General features: G+C 33.6%; 1 protein-coding gene across 2 annotated transcripts; it reads right to left on the reverse strand.

Moving 5' to 3' along the window:
• Positions 1–1,393: 1,393 nt before the first annotated feature.
• Positions 1,394–9,998, reverse strand: LOC145303881 (crustapain-like). Of its 2 annotated transcripts, XM_080145534.1 has the most exons (14): positions 9,924–9,998; positions 9,618–9,749; positions 9,233–9,280; positions 8,811–8,896; positions 7,756–7,835; positions 7,579–7,641; positions 7,163–7,228; positions 6,332–6,411; positions 5,741–5,804; positions 4,240–4,310; positions 3,767–3,887; positions 3,168–3,250; positions 1,860–1,949; positions 1,394–1,583 (listed from the first exon to the last, which is right to left on the reverse strand). In XM_080145534.1, exons 1-14 carry the CDS (start codon positions 9,926–9,928, stop codon positions 1,481–1,483), a joined length of 1,092 nt encoding a protein of 363 aa, XP_080001660.1. In that variant the 5' UTR covers positions 9,929–9,998; the 3' UTR covers positions 1,394–1,480. The 2 variants fall into 2 exon arrangements, with proteins under 2 accessions (XP_080001660.1, XP_080001661.1); XM_080145535.1 differs by lacking the exons at positions 1,394–1,583; positions 1,860–1,949 and adding an exon at positions 2,829–2,894.
• Between the last annotated feature and the right edge of the window lie 11,338 nt (positions 9,999–21,336).

Raw genomic sequence — 21,336 nt, forward strand, 5'->3', positions numbered from 1 at the left:
AATGACAAAAAAATTGAAAATTTTCCTAAAATCTGGGAGACTTCAGCGTCAAATAAGGTGGTATCGTACATAAAAAATTAACTTTAACAAACAAATCATTTAAAGTGCCACTAGAGGCCTCTAGACAATATAAGACAATAGACGACAAAATATTATAAATTCCCAATGATGATGAATAAAATCACTACTTCTGTAGAGTTAAATTATTGGTTGTAAAGTCTTGACACTCCATGTTTGGAACCAACCAATCACAATCAAAGAAGTTCCCAAAGCTTTTAATCAAATAAATGAGATGGTTACATGTAAGTTTAGCAGTTATATAGTTATACAATCTAACTTTTAATGACTTATTTTTCTAACCCTATGTGAAATATCCTAAATATTATACATAAATCCTATAAATTATGATACTGGAAATTATTGAAATTATATCTTAAAATTATCCTTTGTCTAAATTTAGAATAATTATCAAATTCTATAATAAATAAACTTTATTGATATTTCCTCTTTTCATTGTGTTTTTTTGTTTCTTTACTTTTTGTAACAAGTCTTCAAACTCTGGGATCTAAAGGGATAAGATAATGGCCGATAAATTGATGTACTTCCCCAATGATGATATATAAAATCACTCCTTCTGAAGATTAAAATTAATGGTTGAAACGATTGGACACTTAATTTAATAATCCATCCAATAAAAATTCACCAAAAGTCCCCAATGTTGTTAAGCCAACGAATAAGAAAACGTTATTATAAAACTTTGGGGACTAGGGTTATAAACCACCCATTGTCCTCTCTCTCTGCCACAAAGTATTTCTTCCTCTATATTCAGGGATCTTATGGGATACGATAATGGATAATGGATACTCATCCCTAAAGTTAATAAACAAAGATATTCTCTTTTGTTATTAGAATCATTAGTTGAAAAGTCTGGATACTCCTTGTTGAAATATACCAATTAATATTTATTAAAAGTAACCCAAAGGTTTTAAGCTATGTAGGAATGATATTCGGACAAACAACTCTAAATGAAAATTTCACCACAACCCCCTACCCCTTTTCTTCCCCTTCTTTCCCACCCCTCTTCAGTTATATGACAACAACAAAATATACCACCAGATACTTTATAAGGTTTCATGATTTTTTTTTGTAGAATTGTTGATTAGAATAGCTACTCCTGAGCTAATGAATAAGAGAAAGTGTCTTCAGTCAAATGTTTTCTCCCTCTCTGACAAATTTTAACATAAAACAATGCCACATAGGAATCTTCACTGTAAATTTCTTAAAAACCAAGAAAATGGCATTTCCCTTAGAGTTTTACAGACTGACCGTCATACGGACATACTAAGTGAATGATAGAGTAGCTTCAGTACAAAATAATACAATAAATGATGGGTTTTGTTGAAACAAACTTTATTATAAATCAACATAAAATTATTTTTTCTTCCATTTCCAAAGTGTGGCAACATCACAGCATGATTATTTATGGGTAGCCAACAGCACAAGTGGGCAGAGCTTGCTGAGAATAAGCCACACCACAGTGACCAGTTCCCTTGTACAGCTTGATGTACCCACTCTCTCCCCAACTAAAATTATATATTGATTTTTATATATTTATTATTTAAATATGATTTGCATCCCCTATGATGATTTACAAAGTTATCCCTTTTGTACATTTAAATTATTGATTGAATAGTTAGACACAACAGGTTTGGAACCAACCACTTTGAATTCAAACAAATTTTGAGCCAACGAGTTAGGCAATGTTATTATAAAACTTTGGGTTACCAGTGTATTTTACAGTCCTATGTCCTTTTCTTTTGTCAAATTGACCATCTAAGGTAATAAATGTAATGCCTTACCCTGAGCTCCAGGAGTTCTTGATGAGCCAGTAGTCATAGCCACCCTCATTACCATACCCAACAACAAGGACAGAGTGGTTCACAGCATATCTAAACATGATAATAGTAGTAATCATAGCCACCCTAGTTACCATACCCAACAACAAGGACAGAGTAGTTCACAGCATATCTAAACATGATAATAGTAGTACTCATAGCCACCCTAGTTACCATACCCAACAACAAGGACAGAGTGGTTCACAGCATATCTAAACATGATAATAGTAGTACTCATAGCCACCCTAGTTACCATACCCAACAACAAGGACAGAGTGGTTCACAGCATATCTAAACATGAAAGTAGTAGTCATAGCCACCCTAGTTACCTTACCCAACAACAAGGACAGAGTGGTTCACAGCATATCTAAACATGATAATAGTAATCATAGCCACCCTCATTACCATACCTAACAATAAGGACAGAGTGGTTCACAGCATATCTAAACATGATAAGAGTAGTACTTATAGCCACCCTAGTTACCATACCCAACAACAAGGGCAGAGTGGTTCACAGCATATCTAAACATAATAATAGTAGTAGTACTCATAGCCACCCTAGTTACCATACCCAACAACAAGGACAGAGTAGTTCACAGCATATCTAAACATTATAGTAGTAGTCATAGCCACCCTAGTTACCATACCCAACAACAAGGACAGAGTGGTTCACAGCATATCTAAACATGATAATATTAGTACTCAAAGCCACCCTAGTTACCATACCCAACAACAAGGACAGAGTGGTTCACAGCATATCTAAACATGATAGTAGTAGTAGTCATAGCCACCCTAGTTACCATACCCAACAACAAGGACAGAGTGGTTCACAGCAAATCTAAACATGACAATATTAGTAGTCATAGCCAGCCTAGTTACCATACCCAACAAAAAGGACAGAGTAGTTCACAGCATATCTAAACATGATAATAGTAGTAGTAGTCATAGCCACCCTAGTTACCATACCCAACAACAAGGACAGAGTGGTTCACAGCATATCTAAACAATTTCTCAGTAGCAATATATTCACGTCAAATCATGTTAGCATGACGGTCATACTGTGTTTGAACACTGAGCTTTAGATGGTTCAAATTTCTATACAAATATTATGTTTCAATTTACTCTATAAGATTTCTATCCTGACTGTTTGTTTTACTAAAAATGACGTAGCAAACAACATCTTTAATATCTTTAGTATGTCACATTGTGATCCAGACTCAAACCCGACAAAAAGCAAGTAAATGCCAAGGCGTAAACATGTAGAAAACTTACACACAGTTGGGGTCAGAGGCAGCATTGCAACATTCTCCATCATACAAAACTCCACCTCCATATCCCTGCCAGCCACCAGTAGCCTGCAAATAAGATGAATAAGTAATTGGCATCAATAGCTTCCCACTAGTTCTTACCTTGATATTAGTTGCAACAGGACCATACTGGAGCAAAGCCTCCAGGTTGACCTCCTTGGCACCTTACAGGTTATTACCTTGATATTAGTTGCAACAGGACCATACTGAAGCAGAGCCTCCAGGTTGGCCTCATTGGCTACCCACTGGTTCTTACTTTGATAGTAGTTGCAACCGGACAATACTGGAGCAGAGCCTCCAGGTTGGCCTTAGTGGCTCCCCACTAGTTCTTACCTTGATATTGGAGGCAACTGGAACATACTAGAGCAGAGCCTCCAGGTTGGCATCATTAGCTTCCCACTAGTTCTTACCTTGATATTAGTTGCAGTAGGACCATACTGGAGCAGAGCTTCCAGGTTGGCCTCACTGGCTCCCCACTAGTTCTTACCTTGCTATTAGTAGCAACAGGATAATACTGAAGCAAAGTCTCCAGATTGGCCTCCTTGGCTCTCCACAGGATATTACCTTAATATTAGTTGCAACAGGACCATATTGAAGCAGAGCCTCTAGGTTAGCCTCATTAGCTCCCCACTGGTTCTGGTATCCAGTCACATAAGCCTTGCTGTGCACTCCACCGTCATCAGATCTAAATATATGTGCAAATAATGCAGTGATATTGAGGAACACCCAAATTCATGTACATGCTCAATCCTAACTTTAGTTGCCAAGATATCATTTAACCTAAGTAACCCATATTGTTCAACTTTACAATAAGGATCATTACATTTATGGGGTGTTTTTTTTTATAGAGGTAGGGTACCTCCACACTTTAAAGATACCTATAGAAATCATATCTGGAAAACAACAATACCCCCATTTGTTTACTTTTTCTTCTTAAAATTTGAAAATAAAATTAAAGGACAACAAACCCTTTCCCCTTTTTATTAAGTATTCCTGGAGGTGTCTGAGGTGTATATACTAAAAATTAAATATGTAACCTGCAGGCTCCATGTGTTCCGGAGCTACCAGAAGTGTAAGGATAAGAGAATTCTTCATGGTTCCAGGCTCCCTAAAATATTTACAATTGTTTTGAAAAAATATGAAAAGCATTTCTATACCTGTTCTTCTCAGAGACCTCAAAGGATCTGTTGAGGAAGGGGATGGCTTGTGGGAGAAAGTCGATCCTTTACTATCAATTAAAGTCTTAACAAGGATGACAACATCCATAAAAGCGAAGCACTGAAACGGTAGGACAAACGGACATTAACACTTGTATAGTATCTGAACTGAAAAATCGGAACATAAATGTATAAATGTCGAATCAAAATTGTAGGTAAATTTGTTGAAAAACTGCTTAAAAACAGGATAATGTTTATGGACATACTTACATTTTTGGACTTGATTATAGAGTTGCTTCGCTTATAATATTGTTCTTTGTTGTCCCAGGAATCAATATACCAAAAATCAGATCAAACGGATAATTAAAACACTTGAAAATTTGTTGTTAAAAAAGTAGAAAAATCAACATGTTTAAAATGGACGTACGGACATTCTTTTAATGATTATAGAGTTGCTACGCTTTCTAAATCGTACCCAACTACTACAGGAATCATCATGCAAAGTTTGAAATCGATAGGACAATTCTAACATGCCTAAATTAACGAATAAAAGCTATCTATCTCGGACGTACGGACGGACGTACGGACGGACCGACCCTAATTATAGAAAAGCTTCGCTTTTAAAAATAAAACATAAACTTTTTTGTAGGGGTGGGAGAATTTTTATAGTAGGATGGAATTTGAGGTAAACTCCCTCAAACTAGTTATATTCTTTTGCTGGACTCAGTTAGTGATATAGTTAAAGCTAAATGTAGATACTTTATAAAAACTTTTTTTAAAAGCGAATCTTTTCTATAATTAGGGTCGGTCCGTCCGTCCGTACGTCCGTCCGAGATAGATAGCTTTTATTCGTTAATTTAGGCATGTTAGAATTGTCCTATCGATTTCAAACTTGCATGATGATTCCTTTAGTAGTTGGGTACGATTTAGAAAGCGTAGCAACTCTATAATCATTACCAGAATGTCCATACGTCCATTTTAAACATGTTGATTTTTCTACTTTTTTAACAATAAATTTTCAAGTGTTCTAATTATCCGTTTGATCTGATTTTTGGTATATTGATTCCTGGGACAACAAAGAACAATATAATAAGCGAAGTAACTCTATAATCAAGTCCAAAAATGTAAGTATGTCCATAAACATTATCCTGCTTCAAGCTGTTTTTCAACAAATTTACTTACAAATTTGCTTCGACTCTTATACTTTTAAATTCAGATTATTCAGTTCAGATACTATACAAATGTTAATGTCCGTTTGTCCTACCGTTTTAGTGCTTCACTTTTATGGATGTTGTCATCCTTGTTTGTCTATTCAATAACCTGTATGATGGGGAGGGGGGGGGGGTTAATGGAAAACGCCAGTTTTCTGTTCTATGCATACCTTGACATAATCCATGTAGACATTGGGCCAGGCACCATCACATCCATAGGCTTGCCAGCTTCCTCTTCACAAAAAGAATATATGTTTAATAATATCTCGTAAATAGTTGGAACATTGTAGAAGCATTAACTGAAAATAGGCAGGTTTTTGGCCATTTTGCATTGATTAGTAAGTCAACTTGTATAATATGGCTATATAATATTTATGTATGTTCAATAAACTGAATATGCAGACTATAAATCTGGAGGAAATAAATTTTTGAAATAAGTTAGTTTTTCAGCTATTTTTTGGGGTAGATCATCCTATATAAGCTGGAAGTATTGTTTGTATGTTGTCCAATGTAAGTTTCTGATCTTATTTTCCACTATGTAAAACTAGGAATCTTAAGAGATGGGACAATAGACGATAAATAAATGTAAATCCCCTGTTATGATAAACAATATTATCCCTTTCTGCAGACTAAAATTTTTTGTTTGGCTAATTTGAACAATAACATACCAATTCTGATTTAATGAGGGGTCTCCATTATGTTTTGAAACTTTGAACATAACTATAATTTACAGTTTAAAGTGAAAAGCAAAAACTACTTACGAAGCATCATTAACAACATGTCCAAAGCCACAGTCAAGCAGATGTTGCTCTGACAGGTCACCGGCAGCATTATCATTGGCCTGCATATGAATATCATTAATCAGGGAGGGAAGGGATATTCAACAGAAAATGTTCATGGTAACCACAGTTTTAGACCCTTGCTCCTATTCATTGGCTTCAAACTTTTGAGAGTTTTAAAAAAATCTAGATTAGTTTGTATAACCTTAAAGTTTTCCAACTTTTTACCAATGATTTAATCTACAATGAGAGTAATTTTGTTTTTGGGGATGGAAATCAATTCATCCTCCTTGTGTTATTCTTTAAGATCTTTGTTATTAATATACAAAATGTTATATAATTGAGAATTTGCATCAATTTATTTCTTAAAGCCTTATCCCTTAATCTTCCTTATTGGATAAAATTGTTTTTTCTAAATACTACTTACCCAATGGCTGAGAAACTATGACAGAACTAAATACCACTTTCAGAGATCATGAAGCAGGACTCAATAGCTCCAGTGGCTGAGGAACTATGACAGAACTAAATACTACTTACAGAGATTATGAAACAGGACTCTATGGCTCCAGTGACTGAGAAACTATGACAGAACTAAATACTACTTACAGAGATCATGAAGCAGGACTCAATACCTCCAGTGGCTGAGAAACTATGACAGAAGTAAATACTACTTACAGAGATCATGAAACAGGACTCAATAGCTCCAGTGGCTGAGAAACTATGACAGAAGTAAATACTACTTACAGAGATCATAAAGCAGGACTCAATAGCTCCAGTGGCTGAGATGCTATGACAAAACTAAATACTACTTACAGAGATCATGAAGCAGGACTCAATAGCTCCAGTGGCTGAGAAACAGGCGCAGCTTCCACATTGTCCCTTAACATTTAAAAACTTTTCATGCTCATTTCAATAATCCTGTATCTATAATTTTTTAGTAGTGATGTTATTCTATAATTAACTTCGTCTTTCTGTCTATAAGTCAATCCATTATTCCACCAATCTGTCAGTAACACAATTGGTTTTGATTTTTACGGATGCTTTTCAACATTGACTGTTAAATTTTTTTTGAAGATTTACTATACCAATGAGATTGATTTATGGGCCCTGAACATCTGCGCTTAAAATCACTTTTTTTATATTTTTATCCTTGTTTTTAAATTGTTCACATTCAATAAACTGTGTTATATCAAACAACTTTAAGCATATGCTAATTTAAAAAAACAGACCTGGTTCTTGACAGCACTGACTTTACCAGCAGAAACCCAGTTCCATTCCTTGGGTGGTGGTCCCTGAAACAGTTCACATTGAATAAGATATAGAAAAATTTGTATCAGAAAAAAAATTAAATGTCACAAAGTTTGGGGAATATTTATCTATTTCCTATGTACCTATCCATATTTTACCTGTTTGGCAATTTTGTCCATAACTTCTGGAAGAATAACATCCTCCATCTTGGTGCCAGGTGCAACTGATGGAACTCCACCTATAAACAGCAAATCGATTTGATTAAACTAAAATATTAAAAAAAAACATAATTTGCCTCTTGTCTTTGCTATGTCTATTGCTTTGTATATTGCTTTGTATATTGCTTTGTATATTGCTTTGATTATCACTTTGTTTATCATTTGTCTATTACTTTGTCTATCACTATGTTTATCGCTTTGTAAATTGCTTTGTATATTGCCTTGTCTATTGCTATGTCTATTGCTATGTCTATTGCTATGTCTATTGCTATGTCTATTGCTATGTCTATTGCTATGTCTATTGCTATGTCTATTACTTTGTCTAGCACCTTTTCTATCGATTTGTGTATGCTTTGTCTTTCACTTTGTTTATCGTTTGTCTATTGGTTCTTCTAATGGTTTGTCGAATGCATTGTCTATTGCTATGTCTATTGCTTTGTATAGTGCTTTGTCTATTTCTATGTCTATTGCTATGTCTATTCCATTTGCTATTGCTCTATCTATCACTTTGTTTATTGCTTTGACTATCGCTTTATCTTTTATTTTGTCTATCATTTTGATCATCACTTTGTTTATCATTTGTCTATTGGTTTGTCTATCGCTTTGTCAATTGGTTTGTCTATCGCTTTGTCTATTGCTTTGTATATTGCTTTGTCTATTGCTTTGTATATTAAATTTGTCTATTACTTTGTTTATTCATTTGTCTATTGCTTTGTCTATCACTTTTTCTATCAATTTGTCTATGTGTTGTCTTTCACTTTGTTTATTGTTTGTCTATTGGTTTGTCTATCGCTTTGTCTATTGCTTTATATATCGCTTTGTCTATTACTTTGTTTATCCATTTGTCTATTGCTTTGTCTATCACTTTTTATATCGATTTGTCTATGCTTTGTCTTTCACTTTCTCTCTATCTTTGTCTTTTTTTTCTGTCTATGGATCTACTTTCAATTTGTCTATCAATCTTTCTCTCTGTATTCATTTTTCTATAAATATACCTAATCTTTTTTCACTCCATTCATCCTGGGTCAAATCACTGTCCTCATTGATAGTCATCCACCAGCTAACCTCACCAGCATCATACCTGGAATATTGAAAATTCTTAAACGTCCAAGGAAAGGGTGGGGGGGGGGGTATATTTGTGTAACCCATCACTTCGACCCTCCCATGTAAAAAAAAGCTTAAATATCTTTGATAGAATTTGTCAAATCTGATATTTGAGAAGTTTAGAATGCAAAATATCATTTAAAGGCAAGGATATTTTGTGCCAATTTTGAAAGTAAAAGTCATTCAAACTTTTTTTCTTGTTAGTAGTTTCAATTTAATTATTTTTTTATATGGTAAGCCAAGAATATCAGTATTACGTTTTTTTTCATAGCCTATTAATATGTAATTTTAAAAAGAATAAAAAAATACTTACTTTTTGTTGTGTTCAATCATCTTTACATAGTTGCTCAGAAAAATAGACCTGAAATTTTTATATTTACTTCATAAATGCTTTACATTGTATTTTTCAAAAAAAAATTATCATATTATATAGAAAACTCTTTTAAATGGACAAAAAATACTATCAGGTCCTGCAAGGCTTGTCAAAATCCTGTATAACAAATGTAATAAAAAGTTGAATGTACAATAAATATCCTTTTAAGTTGGTAAAAATACTTAATTAAATTTTACAATATAAATGATCAGCTGGAAGTCTAAACCAGCCTCAAATATGGTAATTCCTCTTTTCCAACAATTTTTCAAAGCGCCCAAACTTGTTTTAATTTGAGGCTGCCGCTAAGCCCGGGTTTCCAGTTTACCTTCTGAGTTGTGCCTCCTTTTCGTTGGCATAGTTTTTGCCAAACTTGTTGACAAAGTCCTGGAACTGGTTGTCAGCCACTTGGGTGCCAAGAACAGCAGCTGCCAATAGGCAGACAGATACAGCTAACAGTCTAAAAAAATTATGTTTGCTAGAATCGCAGCTACTGTATGACTTGTGACTGTCAACCTGATTAAACCTGATATAAGAATGTGTGTGTATAGTGAAGGATCTTATTGAATCGATATGATTCTCCTTTGCTGTGAAGCTTCCAAAGGATAGAGATAGTTAAAAAATGAAAATATACCTCATTTTGCAAAATACTACTGGCAAACAAAGACTGAATAATTGTATACAGTCCTAGGTATATAAATAAACTATCTTATCTTAGTGCATATAGAAGGACACTCTGTGATATTGATTTCTTTACAAGTAAAAAAACGATAAATAAACCCTATTGATAAATTTAGGATATTACGAGGCATATGAAACACTGTACTTACATTTAAAGGGAGGAAGGGGACAGTAATTTAGTACCCAAAATTTATTCAAATCTTAATTGGATGGTTGGTTCAAATCTAGTGGTGCCCAAACTTTCCAACCAATGAGATTTTTCTAAATAAGAATTCATTCTTTTGCATTCTTTTGAATTTACATACTTTTTTATAAGAACCCTTGATGATACCATTAACCCATTAGTGCCGAACCGGTTTTTTATCGCCTGGTTCCAGAAAATCGCAAAATAACCGGTTTCCAGTTTCAAAATTGCATCATTCTCAGTATAAATCCCCCCTCTACTACCCTGGTTTTCATTTCCCCCTGGAGCAGGCAGTTTTGCTTACTTCTGTTTGCCGGTATAGCTCAACAAAATTGGAAAGTCAAAAAAAACGAGGTGAATTCAAAATACCCTTCTAACTTTTTTGTTTTTAAAGCAAAGTCGGTGATTTTTTTTGTGAAATCTAAAGTTTATTGGCAAGTACATACATTTGTGAATTCGTTTTATTGAACCGCCCAAAAACGGGTCCCTATGCCAATTGGCTATATATATAACCATGCCGGGTTTTATAGCAACTTTCCTGTGCACGCCACTAGAGCAAAAAACAAATTGGAATTCCGTTTTTACCATAATAAAGCTTCCCTGAGATTTTCAGCTCGATCGGTCCATAAGAGTGGCGCTCGGCACTAATGGGTTAAGGGATACGAAAATTGGTTTACATCCCCTATTATGATAAACAAAATAACCACTACTGCAGACTAAAATTATGGAAGAAAAAGTTTGGGTGTAATAATTTCAAATCATTATTGTTTTAACTTAATCAAGATATAAGAAGTATCTATCTTTTTTACCAAACGTATTTTAAAATTTACATTGGTTACCATTATAGTTTACAGTCTAATATCCATTTTTTTCCATAAATAATACTATACTATATACTGTTTTCTCCTGCTTACTATAGCTTAATCGCGTTCCTTTCAAAGAATAAACAAACGTGCCAATAAATTAATAATAATATATAAGATAAAAATAATCCTCTTTAAAATAATGAAAGAATACAAAATTATTTTCCCTATTAATCAAGGTCGTCATGTACGTTAAATTATTAGTAGCAAACCTACTCTATAAATATTCTTGCCTTGATTGCCAGGGATCTAAAGGGATAAGACTATGGTCGATAAATTAATGTACATTCCGAATGATGATACACAAAATAACCTATTCTATAGATTAAAATTAGTGGTTGAAAAATTTGAAAACTCAACTTAATAAACTAACCAATCAAAATTTACTTTAGTACCCAAAGTCGTAAGGCCAACCAATTAGATAAGGTTATTTAAAAACTTTTGGGACTAGTGTAATAAACAGCTTATTGTCCCCTCTCTGTCTCCTCCTTCTTTACTTCTCATCCTCTCGGAGATATTATTATGTATGAATCGGGATATAATGACCAAAACACAATTACAGGGAAAAATAAGTAAATGTTGTAACTGGAGGGTACAAGTCCCTTTTGCTTGTTCTTTCTATATGTTCAGCTTATACCAACAACGAAATTAATTCGAGAAAAAAATCACGAAACCTATACATGATTGTTGGGGGCTAAAAGTGATGAACTTTCATCTGCCACCTATTTCTAAAATGCCAAGAGGCCTCTAGAGTCGTAGTCGGAATTAATTAGTAAAATACATAGATTCCTAGCACTACAGAACTACAAACAGGAAGTGAAAGAAAACTAAGCTTCTTAACATACGAGAAAAAATCTTAAAATTTATAAAAGAAAATTTTATTTTTGTTTTGTTTAAACTAATTAAATCTGGATATATCTGTACAGTTTTTTATTTATTTATTTTTGATGTAATTATGTTTATTTTAAGATCAATATTTCCTAGTAAAAAGATAAGAAAAAGGATGCATTTGTTCCTAATACTATTTGGACTTTTTGAAGTCCTTCATAGTAACTACTAGCAGCTTCGCCTCTAGGGGCTTTGCCTTAAGAGGTAATTTAAAAAAAAAAGTTTCTCTGGTGCTGCCACCATAATATTTTGAATTAACTGCCTAAAAAAATGGGGGGATGATTTTTATTTTTGGGGGTGTTTGGGGTGTCCCACGCCCCAAGAAAATAGCCTAAAACCACCACAGGAACAAAAGGAATATTCCTTGAAGAGTAGAATCCGATCGGTTCGGTGGTTACCGAGATCTTAAGGGACAGACAGACGGACGGACGGACAGACATCAAGCTACTTTGTATTATAGATAAATTAGAACTTTGTTTATTGTAATAAAGTCAGATATTTTAGTTGTCAAAATTTGATTACTACATATATCACATATCACAATTTGTGCAAAGCCGTGAATCTTAAGGGATAAGAAAATGAGCGATTAATTGATTTGTATCTCAAATGATGAAAAATAAGATTACCCGTTCAGTAGATGAAAATTATTAGTTGAAACTAGGTACTAACCAACCAATATAATTTCAAAGAAAATGCCCACAGTTTTTAGTCAACGAATGGGAAAACTTTGGGTACCAGTGTAATTCACAGTCAATAAACCCGTCCTCTTAATCTTGGGGCTAACCTTCAAAAAGGTAACATTCAATTTTGCTTAAGTAGGAAAATATAAAATGTCGTCATAAAAAGAAAAATATTTAGAATATAAATGGTACTTTTAATAGTGATATATACTTTTTTTTCTCATAAAAGCTATAATTCTTTAAAAATAAAAAAATATGTCAGTATTTGGTGTTAAAACTATCTTTGTTGTATAATAATGTTTAGAAATGTTTTACATTTAATTTTCAAAGTAAATAAAGCCTTTCTGAAACTCGCATTTCGCCTAGAAATTACCCCTTCTGTATGTAAGGTAAAATTATTTGTGTAAAAGTTGGAAAACTGCATGTTTTTTGTACATGTAACCAAGTAAAGATATAATAAAAGTCCCCAAAGTTTTTACCTAACAATTTAAAGCTAGAAATTATCCCTTCTGTATGTAAGTTAACGTTTTTGGTGATGTTGTTCAGATACTGCATGGTTTTGTACATATAGCCCAGTCAAGATATACTAAAAGTCCCCAAAGTTTTAACCAATGATCTAAAACTAAGAACCAGGGCTTAAAACTTTGGATACCAGTACAACGTACAGCTAAATGTCCCCAACATCACTGATAAATAAGAATATTTTTCTATTGCCGATATATCTTGGGAGTGTGAAGGTACCCTCTACTAAAATAGTTTTAAACCTTTCCTCGGCCTATAAGAAGCTTCACTGTAAAGGAGTACCATGCCTTTTAATCGGTTAACGATATCCTAAGCTACAGGAATGGCACATAGACATACAAACATCCTGTTACTTTTATATAATTATCTGCAATTGTATATATATGTCCTTGATATCCTATGAAAAACACTTGCGCGCTCTTGTTATATTGATTAATGATGAGAAAGTAAGAAGATGAGTTATAAATACAGGTAAAACAGATAGGATTAATCTTTTTAGTGGTTTCCATCAAAATGCCTTAAAAACGGAATCTCTCCGCCTCCCCTTAAAATAGGAGTAATAAATGCCTTTTAGGGTTTAATCAGAGAGAGAAGAGACAATGGGCTTTTTTTACACTAGTCCCCAACGTTTTCAACGTTTTCTTATTCGTTGGTGTAACAACATCATTTGGGACTCTGCAATTTTATTGGGGGTTTTTATTAAAAAAAAATTCACATATCTAATTTATTATTAATATGGGTTTTATTATTATCATGGATTTGATCGGATTTGGCCCAAAAATAAGGTAACCATGTTTATAAGCAAAGTCATATAATTTTCTTTCATGCTTCTTTTCTTTATAGTATAATAATTCACAGTTCCAATCTCCAGTGTTTTTACAACCAAAGAAGACTTTATCTTCTTTGTTTACAACTTTGGGGACTTTTATTGAATTTTAATTAGTTGGTTTATTAATTTGAGTGTCCAAACGTTTTCATCACTATTTGTGATTTAAAGGGGTTATTTTGTGCATTTCCATCGGGGATCAATTCATTTGCCATTGTATTAACCCTTTACATCCCATGCTAATAAGACACTTACTATTTTTATAACTAGCGGCATCGCCCCCAGCCTCTAGGGGCTTTGTCCCAGGAGGTTTAATCAACCTATTTTTGATTTATCTAAATTTAGAAGAAAAAAAATTTGAGGGGGGGGGGTGTATTTTTCATTTTTTGGGGGGGATTTGGAGTGTCCCACCTCCTAAGAAAATAGCTTAAAACCATCACAGGACCAGTAGGTATATTCCCTGAAGAGTAGAGCCCAATCGGTTTAGTGGTTACTGAGATCTTAAGCTTCAGAAAGACAGACAGACGGACGGATAGACATCGTACTACTTTTTATTATAGATTATAAGCTATGCTTTGGTATACTGACAGACAAGAAGTAGTTAGGACCAGGTTGATGTTTTGGACTTTAGTATCAACCTGTATCTTCAGTAACTTAGCAACCTGTATTAATAACACTGGATGTAAAAATGTAATAAACGGAATGGAATGTTATATATCAATATTTCTCATTCTCACAATATAGAAAGTGTTCAACAAATAATTATTTAAAAAGCTTAAAAGTTCTAGCGGTCATGCCCCTAGAGCCCTCTAGGGTCACATGAGGCAGGGCAGATGAGAAAGGGGGCAAGACAACCCTTTACTTTATAAAGATAAAAACGAGATCTTAAGCTACAGACATCCTGGTACATTGATATATGGATTTATTTTAGTTTTAATGTAATGTAAAATTCTGTAATTTCTATCCTTATACTAAAGTAACAGGAAGTCTGTATGTCTGTTTGTTTGTTTGTGTGTCTGTCTGTGTGTTTGTACCGAAGGATCTCGCTAACCGCTGAACCGATCGGGTTCTCCTTAACAGGGTAGCTTCTCATAGGTCCCGGGAAGGTTTATAACTATTTTGGGAGAGGGTACTACCACCCTCCCAAGAGAAATCGCCCCTAGGAAAAAAATTCCCCTCCCCTTAAAAAAATTGTTAATTTTTGAACTAAAAATAAAAATACGGGGGGGAGGGGTACCCCCCCCCCCAAAAAAAAAAAATAAAAAAAAATTTTTTAAACCCCCACAATTTTTTTTTTACTTTTTCGTTTCAAATCTAATATAATAAATTGGGTTATCAAATTCGACTCTCCCCTCTTCAAGTGCCCCTAGAGGCTTTTAGGGGGCGTAGCCGCTAGTATAAGTAAAAGTAACACGATAACTTTCTGTTCGTCTGTCTGTGGCGAAGTATCTCGCTAGGCCTCTAAGGGCTTAGTTAGGAGGTTATTTTTTTGTATTTCATTTTGCACTTGTGAAAAAGTTATATCTATATTTTCTTATATTATTTACAGTTTTGTAAGACATGTTATATGCAATATTCCGAATAAAAGTATTGGAAATATTACAAATATAGCAAGAAAATAATGACATAATGTTTGTCTCAAATCAGGTTGTCAGATTTAAATTTTGATTAATTTTGTAGGCCAAGTGAGGTAATTTTGTTATGTCTAACCCCTATAATTGAGGTATCATAAACCCGCATGGCTATGCTGTAATCCATATAACCTATTCTAACCTGACAAAAAGTGAAAAACGATTATCTTACCCACCTTATTTTTTTTCTCAAAATAAAGTGAGGGGAATATCTGTGAGGGGAATATCTGGACTAGGCACTCTGGGGGAAGTCGCCAAGAAATCGGCGTCAATGTAAAAAACAACAAATCATAAAAATTTAGCATTGCAGCTGGAAAGAAAATTGCGGCGGCCATCTGTTTGAATTAAGGTCAGTATTGGTTGAAAAGTATGGACACAATTAATAAAAATTCAATAAATATACATAACATTTGGAGACAATAATAATTTAATTGCATTGTAAAACTTTGGGTACCAGTGTAGTTTGCAGTCCAATGTCCCCTTCCTCCCTGATTAAAGTAGAACAGTTTAAATAGGATATGGCATAAAACTGCTTGCCAATTACAGAACACAATCAAGTGTGTAAATGGATCACACTTTTTAGTAGCGAAACTACTCTTGTCTGTATGTCTGTAATACACTAATGGGATTTGGAGGAAACAGACAAAATTTTATGCTCTTGACTTGGCTTATATAAATATAAACATTTTTACATTAAAAAAAAAACAAGTAGGGAAAAGTAAATAAAATTTTTTTTTAGACTAACTATATATTTTTTATTGATTTGTCCCAAGAGTCCTCTAAGGGCAAACAATTAAGTTAAGGGGAGGGGAACCTCCACTTTAAGATTTATGTTTTGAAAGGAAAAAGTAAAAATATATTTTTTCTATGGGGAGGGATTTTTCTACGTGGAATTTATCTTGGGAGGGTGGTGGTACACTCCCCCAAAAATAGTTATAAACCTTCCAAGGACCTATGAGTAGCTATACTGTAAGTAAAGGAGATATATTTCAGTCCAGCGGTTATCGTTATTATAAGTTAGAGACAGATAGACTTACATACAAACTGATAGACCTCCGGGTACTTTTATATTTATAAGGATAATTGTTTATTAAAACAAATTCTTCGAATGTTACAAACTCCATATTGTAAAAGTTATTTATCACATCGTATTATAAACAGCTTTCCGCGGATATAAAAATGTACAATTGTAAGATTAAAACCATTTTTGTTTAGCTCAGCGACGCCAAAGAAAACTGGATTTAATTAAATGCAAACATAATTTTACTGTATGGCTGAGAACCCGGTTCTAATCCACCGGATACTGGAAAATAAATAATACAGGAAATTGGTCCTTATCAGGATTTGTAATCTCTAGTCTCATCCAAGTTAGCGTCCCAACAGGCAGTAATAAAATTGGTCCAACATTAATGGATTTAATAAGCATGGATATTATGATTAAGGATATTTTGTTGTGAATTAAGGTTGATACTTGAGTCCTCATTTATTGGTCAGTACTTTCCCTCAGTAGGAAGTGATGGGACTTGGGAAAAAAAATGGATAGGGACAAAGTCGTATTAGTTAGCTTTAAGTACCATTTTTTTTTAGAGTATGCGAAACTATGTTGCAAACTCCAAGTAATTATATATCGATACCAACAGGCTAGCTACACACAGGACTCTTTTCTATACGTTTGATAAATATGCAGGGATCTTGAGGGATAAGACAAAGGACGATGAATTAATGTACATGACCCAATGATGAAAAACAAAATTAGCCCCCCGCCCCCCCCCCCCCCCCCCTATTGATTAAAATTACTAATTGGAAAACAGAAGTTTGGGGAAAACAAATCATAATTCAATAGAAGTACTCAACGTTTTTGGGGAAATTTACAGTCCAATGCCATTTCCCTTCCTTGGGTACGTGAGATATAGTGGAACTCAACGCCTTCTTTTGATTGCACGACTTTTGGGCGGAAGTTTGACAGCTGCGCTTTCAGGTAAGCCACTGCGGGTGGTAAGAGTCTGGCTTATGCAGAAAGGAAGGGGACAATGGGCTGTTTATCACACTAGTCACAAAATTTTTGATTACATTTTCTTATTCGTTGACTAACAACTTTATAGCCTTTTGATTGAAATTGAGTGTTCAAATGTTTCAACCAATAATTGTAATCTAAAGAAGAGAAAATTTAGTTTATCATTATTGGGGATTTACATTAATTTATCGTCCATTGTCTTATCTCTTTAAATCCCTGGGCTAAAGTTAATTTCAGATTCGGATAAATTCAAATTTGCAGCTGCTCCTGTTGCAGGTAGTTGCTGAGGGTGTTGGCAGCTCAGGGTGGCTGATTAATTCTCAAATTTCTGACAGTGAACCCATCCGTTTAGGACGTGTCTCTGGTGGAAGCTGGACCTTGGAAATCAATCTTAATGTTATGGTTGAACTGGTGTAGGCCGTACTCATATCCGCAGCAGGTCTCCAAGGTTAAGAACCTCTGACCAATAGAATAATGTAGGTAAGGGAAGTCGGCAAAATGGTTCTGTAACTTTGAAAGAGAGAATGGCTCTGAATGCTAAAGTAGACGGGTCCAGCTTGGAAGTGCCTTTAGAGTGAAAGGACTGATTGAGAGAAAATTGAGAGATTACCCGACACTTAATGCTGCGAGTTCTAACATTAAGGTATATAATCCCTGAAAAAAAGGCAGAAGGTAAAATGACAGTTGCATAAGTTTATAGCCAATATATTTTTTCAATATTGAAATCTTATTAGAATGGAAAATCATCAACTGGGCGACGGTATTTTAGGTTTACTATAAAGGAAACAATTTTATTATATAAAGATGTTATTTTTAATAGCAAAGCTACTCTATAATTAATTGTGTATGTTTGTCGGTCCGTTAGTAAGAACGATGTTGGAACCACTTAATTATAATCGATAGGGCATTTACATCCAGTATAAGAATGACGTTTTATTTTTTATTTTTGAATGCAATTGTCCTATCTTTCTACATCATTATCATAAAACTGCATATTTTATATTCTTTAGACGATCTTTCCTTTCTGTATCTTTTCTTATTCGTTAGCTTAACAACTTAGGGGACTATAGTGAATTTTGATCTATTGGTGTTCAAACTTTTTAATTTTAATCTACAGGAGAGGTAATTTTGTCTACCATCAATTTATCGGCCATTGTCTTATCCCATGTCAATTATGATATTGCACACAACCATTTCAATACATTTAGAAAGTATTTTATTGGTAAGAAAAGTCAGTTACTTTTAAATTTCAATTCATAGAATAAGACAGCTAAAAAGTTGTCTTTCTTAGGGTAATGCTAGCTTTCAGGAAATTTCATCGCTAGTTTTATTGGATAAGTTATATGTGGACGGATTATTATGTCTTATTTACTATTTAGCATAATAAATCTATTGTTACAACTATAATATGACCTGGTATAACCATCTAGAATAATAAATCTATTGTCACTACTATAATATGACCTGGTATAACCATCTAGAATAATAAATCTATTGTCATGACTATAATATGACCTGGTATGACCATCTAAAATAATAAACCTATTGCCAGAACTATAATATGACCTGTTATAACCATCTAGAATAATAAATCTATTGTCACAACTATAATATGACCTGGTATGACCATCTAGAATAATAAATCTATTGTCACAACTATAATATGACCTGGTATGACCATCTAGAATAATAAATCTATTGTCACAACTATAATATGACCTGGTATGACCATCTAGAATAATAAATCTATTGTCACAACTATAATATGACCTGGTATGACAATCTAGATTAATAAATCTATTGTCATGACTATAATATGACCTGTTATGACCATCTAGAATAATAAATCTATTGTCCTGACTATAATATGACCTGTTATGACCATCTAGAATAATAAATCTATTGTCCTGACTATAATATGACCTGGTATGACAATCTAGATTAATAAATCTATTGTCATGACTATAATATGACCTGGTATGACCATCTAGAATAATAAATCTATTGTCCTGACTATAATATGACCTGTTATGACCATCTAGAATAATAAATCTACTGTCCTGACTATAATATGACCTAGTATGTGACTTTAATAGTCTCGACACAAGATTATAAAGGAAATGAAAAGGATTATGAACAACAGCTTAAAACCAGGGATCCTAAGGGATAAGACAATGGACAATGAAATAAAGTACATCCAAAATAATAGGAAAAGATTATATTTCTGGAGATGAATATTATTGATTTGAAAGTTTTAATGATGATTTGAACCAGCCAATCAAGATATGATGAAAGTACCCAAAGTTTATAAACCAACAAATGAGAGAGCATGCTTATAAAACTTTGGGTATCAGTATAGTTTACAGTTCAATATCCCATCCCTCTCTCCCTGTTTTAAAACAAATATCATCACCCTGGAAAAAACATAAAGCCATTGAACTCAGGGACAGGGAGGGAGGAGACACTGAAGTATAAATCAACCAATGTTTTATAACACCGATATCTCAAGAACGTTGGGTACTTATATTGAATTTAAACTGATTGGTTGATTATAAAGAATAATCTTGATTTACATAAGGGGTGATTTTGTTTATCAATATTATTGAGAAAGAAGTTAAAACATTTTAGTATAGAGTTTGTTTTATCTATATATATATATATATACATATATATTTTTGTAGTAAGCAAAAAAAGTTTTATTCGGCGGGTCTAATTAGGTTTTACTTTTTAGGGAAGATTTTTGTATGTCTTTGTGAAGAAAGGCTCTTAACCAGTGGCGCCCATAGAACCTTGTAAAGGAAGTTGGACCCATCCACCCCCCTTAATTTTGCCAGGTGACGGATTAAACCAAATAATTTTACCAAGGGGGCCGGGGGGGGGGGTGGAATTAAACCACCCTACAACTCCCTTCTCAAGCCTATAATCCTTTGTTCCAAAGAGCAATGAAACAAAGTACTAAGACGTTTTATGATATTGTTTATTTTAATAAACGTTATGAGTTTTGTACATTGTATAAAAAATATTGTTTACATTTTATTGTTAAAATTCTAGCAATTACAATGCATACTTGTTCATTTCTTTAGTAGCGAACCTACTCTATAATTCACTTAAATGCTAAGGGGAAAATGTATTTTTCTTAACAGATATTCAAGATAGAAATCTGATTTAAAACAAAAATATAACTCTTTACAATGAGCATACAATAGAAAATTCGTGGATGATATAACAGGAGAAAAATTAACGTCAATTTAGTTTTGGTGCAATTTTCCCTCGCTTTTATTGGTCAGGCCGTTTATCCACTAGGAGGGGAGGGTATGGAGTAAAGGAGGTGAATGGGGTAGATCAGTATTTTAGCCAGCTACAGAGATCACTTTGTTATAAAACATGAAAAATTGCTGTAAGATCCAAGTAATAATAGATCCTCTCATACAACTAACATATACTCTTTCGGTAATGCTAAAAAAGACACAGAATATTTACTCTACAAAGGTTTTGTGATTACTGAACATTTGTTCTGTACCTAAATTTGTCTGTTTATTCATCTATGATATTTTTCAGGGAGAGGGGGGACAATGAACTGTTTATTACTCTAGTCCCTAAAGTTTTATAATAACGATTTCTTATTCGTTGTCTTAACGACTTTGGAAACTTTAATGAATTTTGATTGGTTGGTTCGTTTAGTTGAGTGTTAAAATGTTTCAACCAATAATTTTAATCTACAGGCGGGTTGGTTATAAGTATCATTATTGGAGATGTAC

This window comes from Acartia tonsa, chromosome 13 (assembly GCF_053477335.1).
Source record: "Acartia tonsa isolate MP-2025a chromosome 13, ASM5347733v1, whole genome shotgun sequence".
Classification (NCBI taxonomy): Eukaryota; Metazoa; Arthropoda; class Copepoda; order Calanoida; family Acartiidae; genus Acartia; species Acartia tonsa.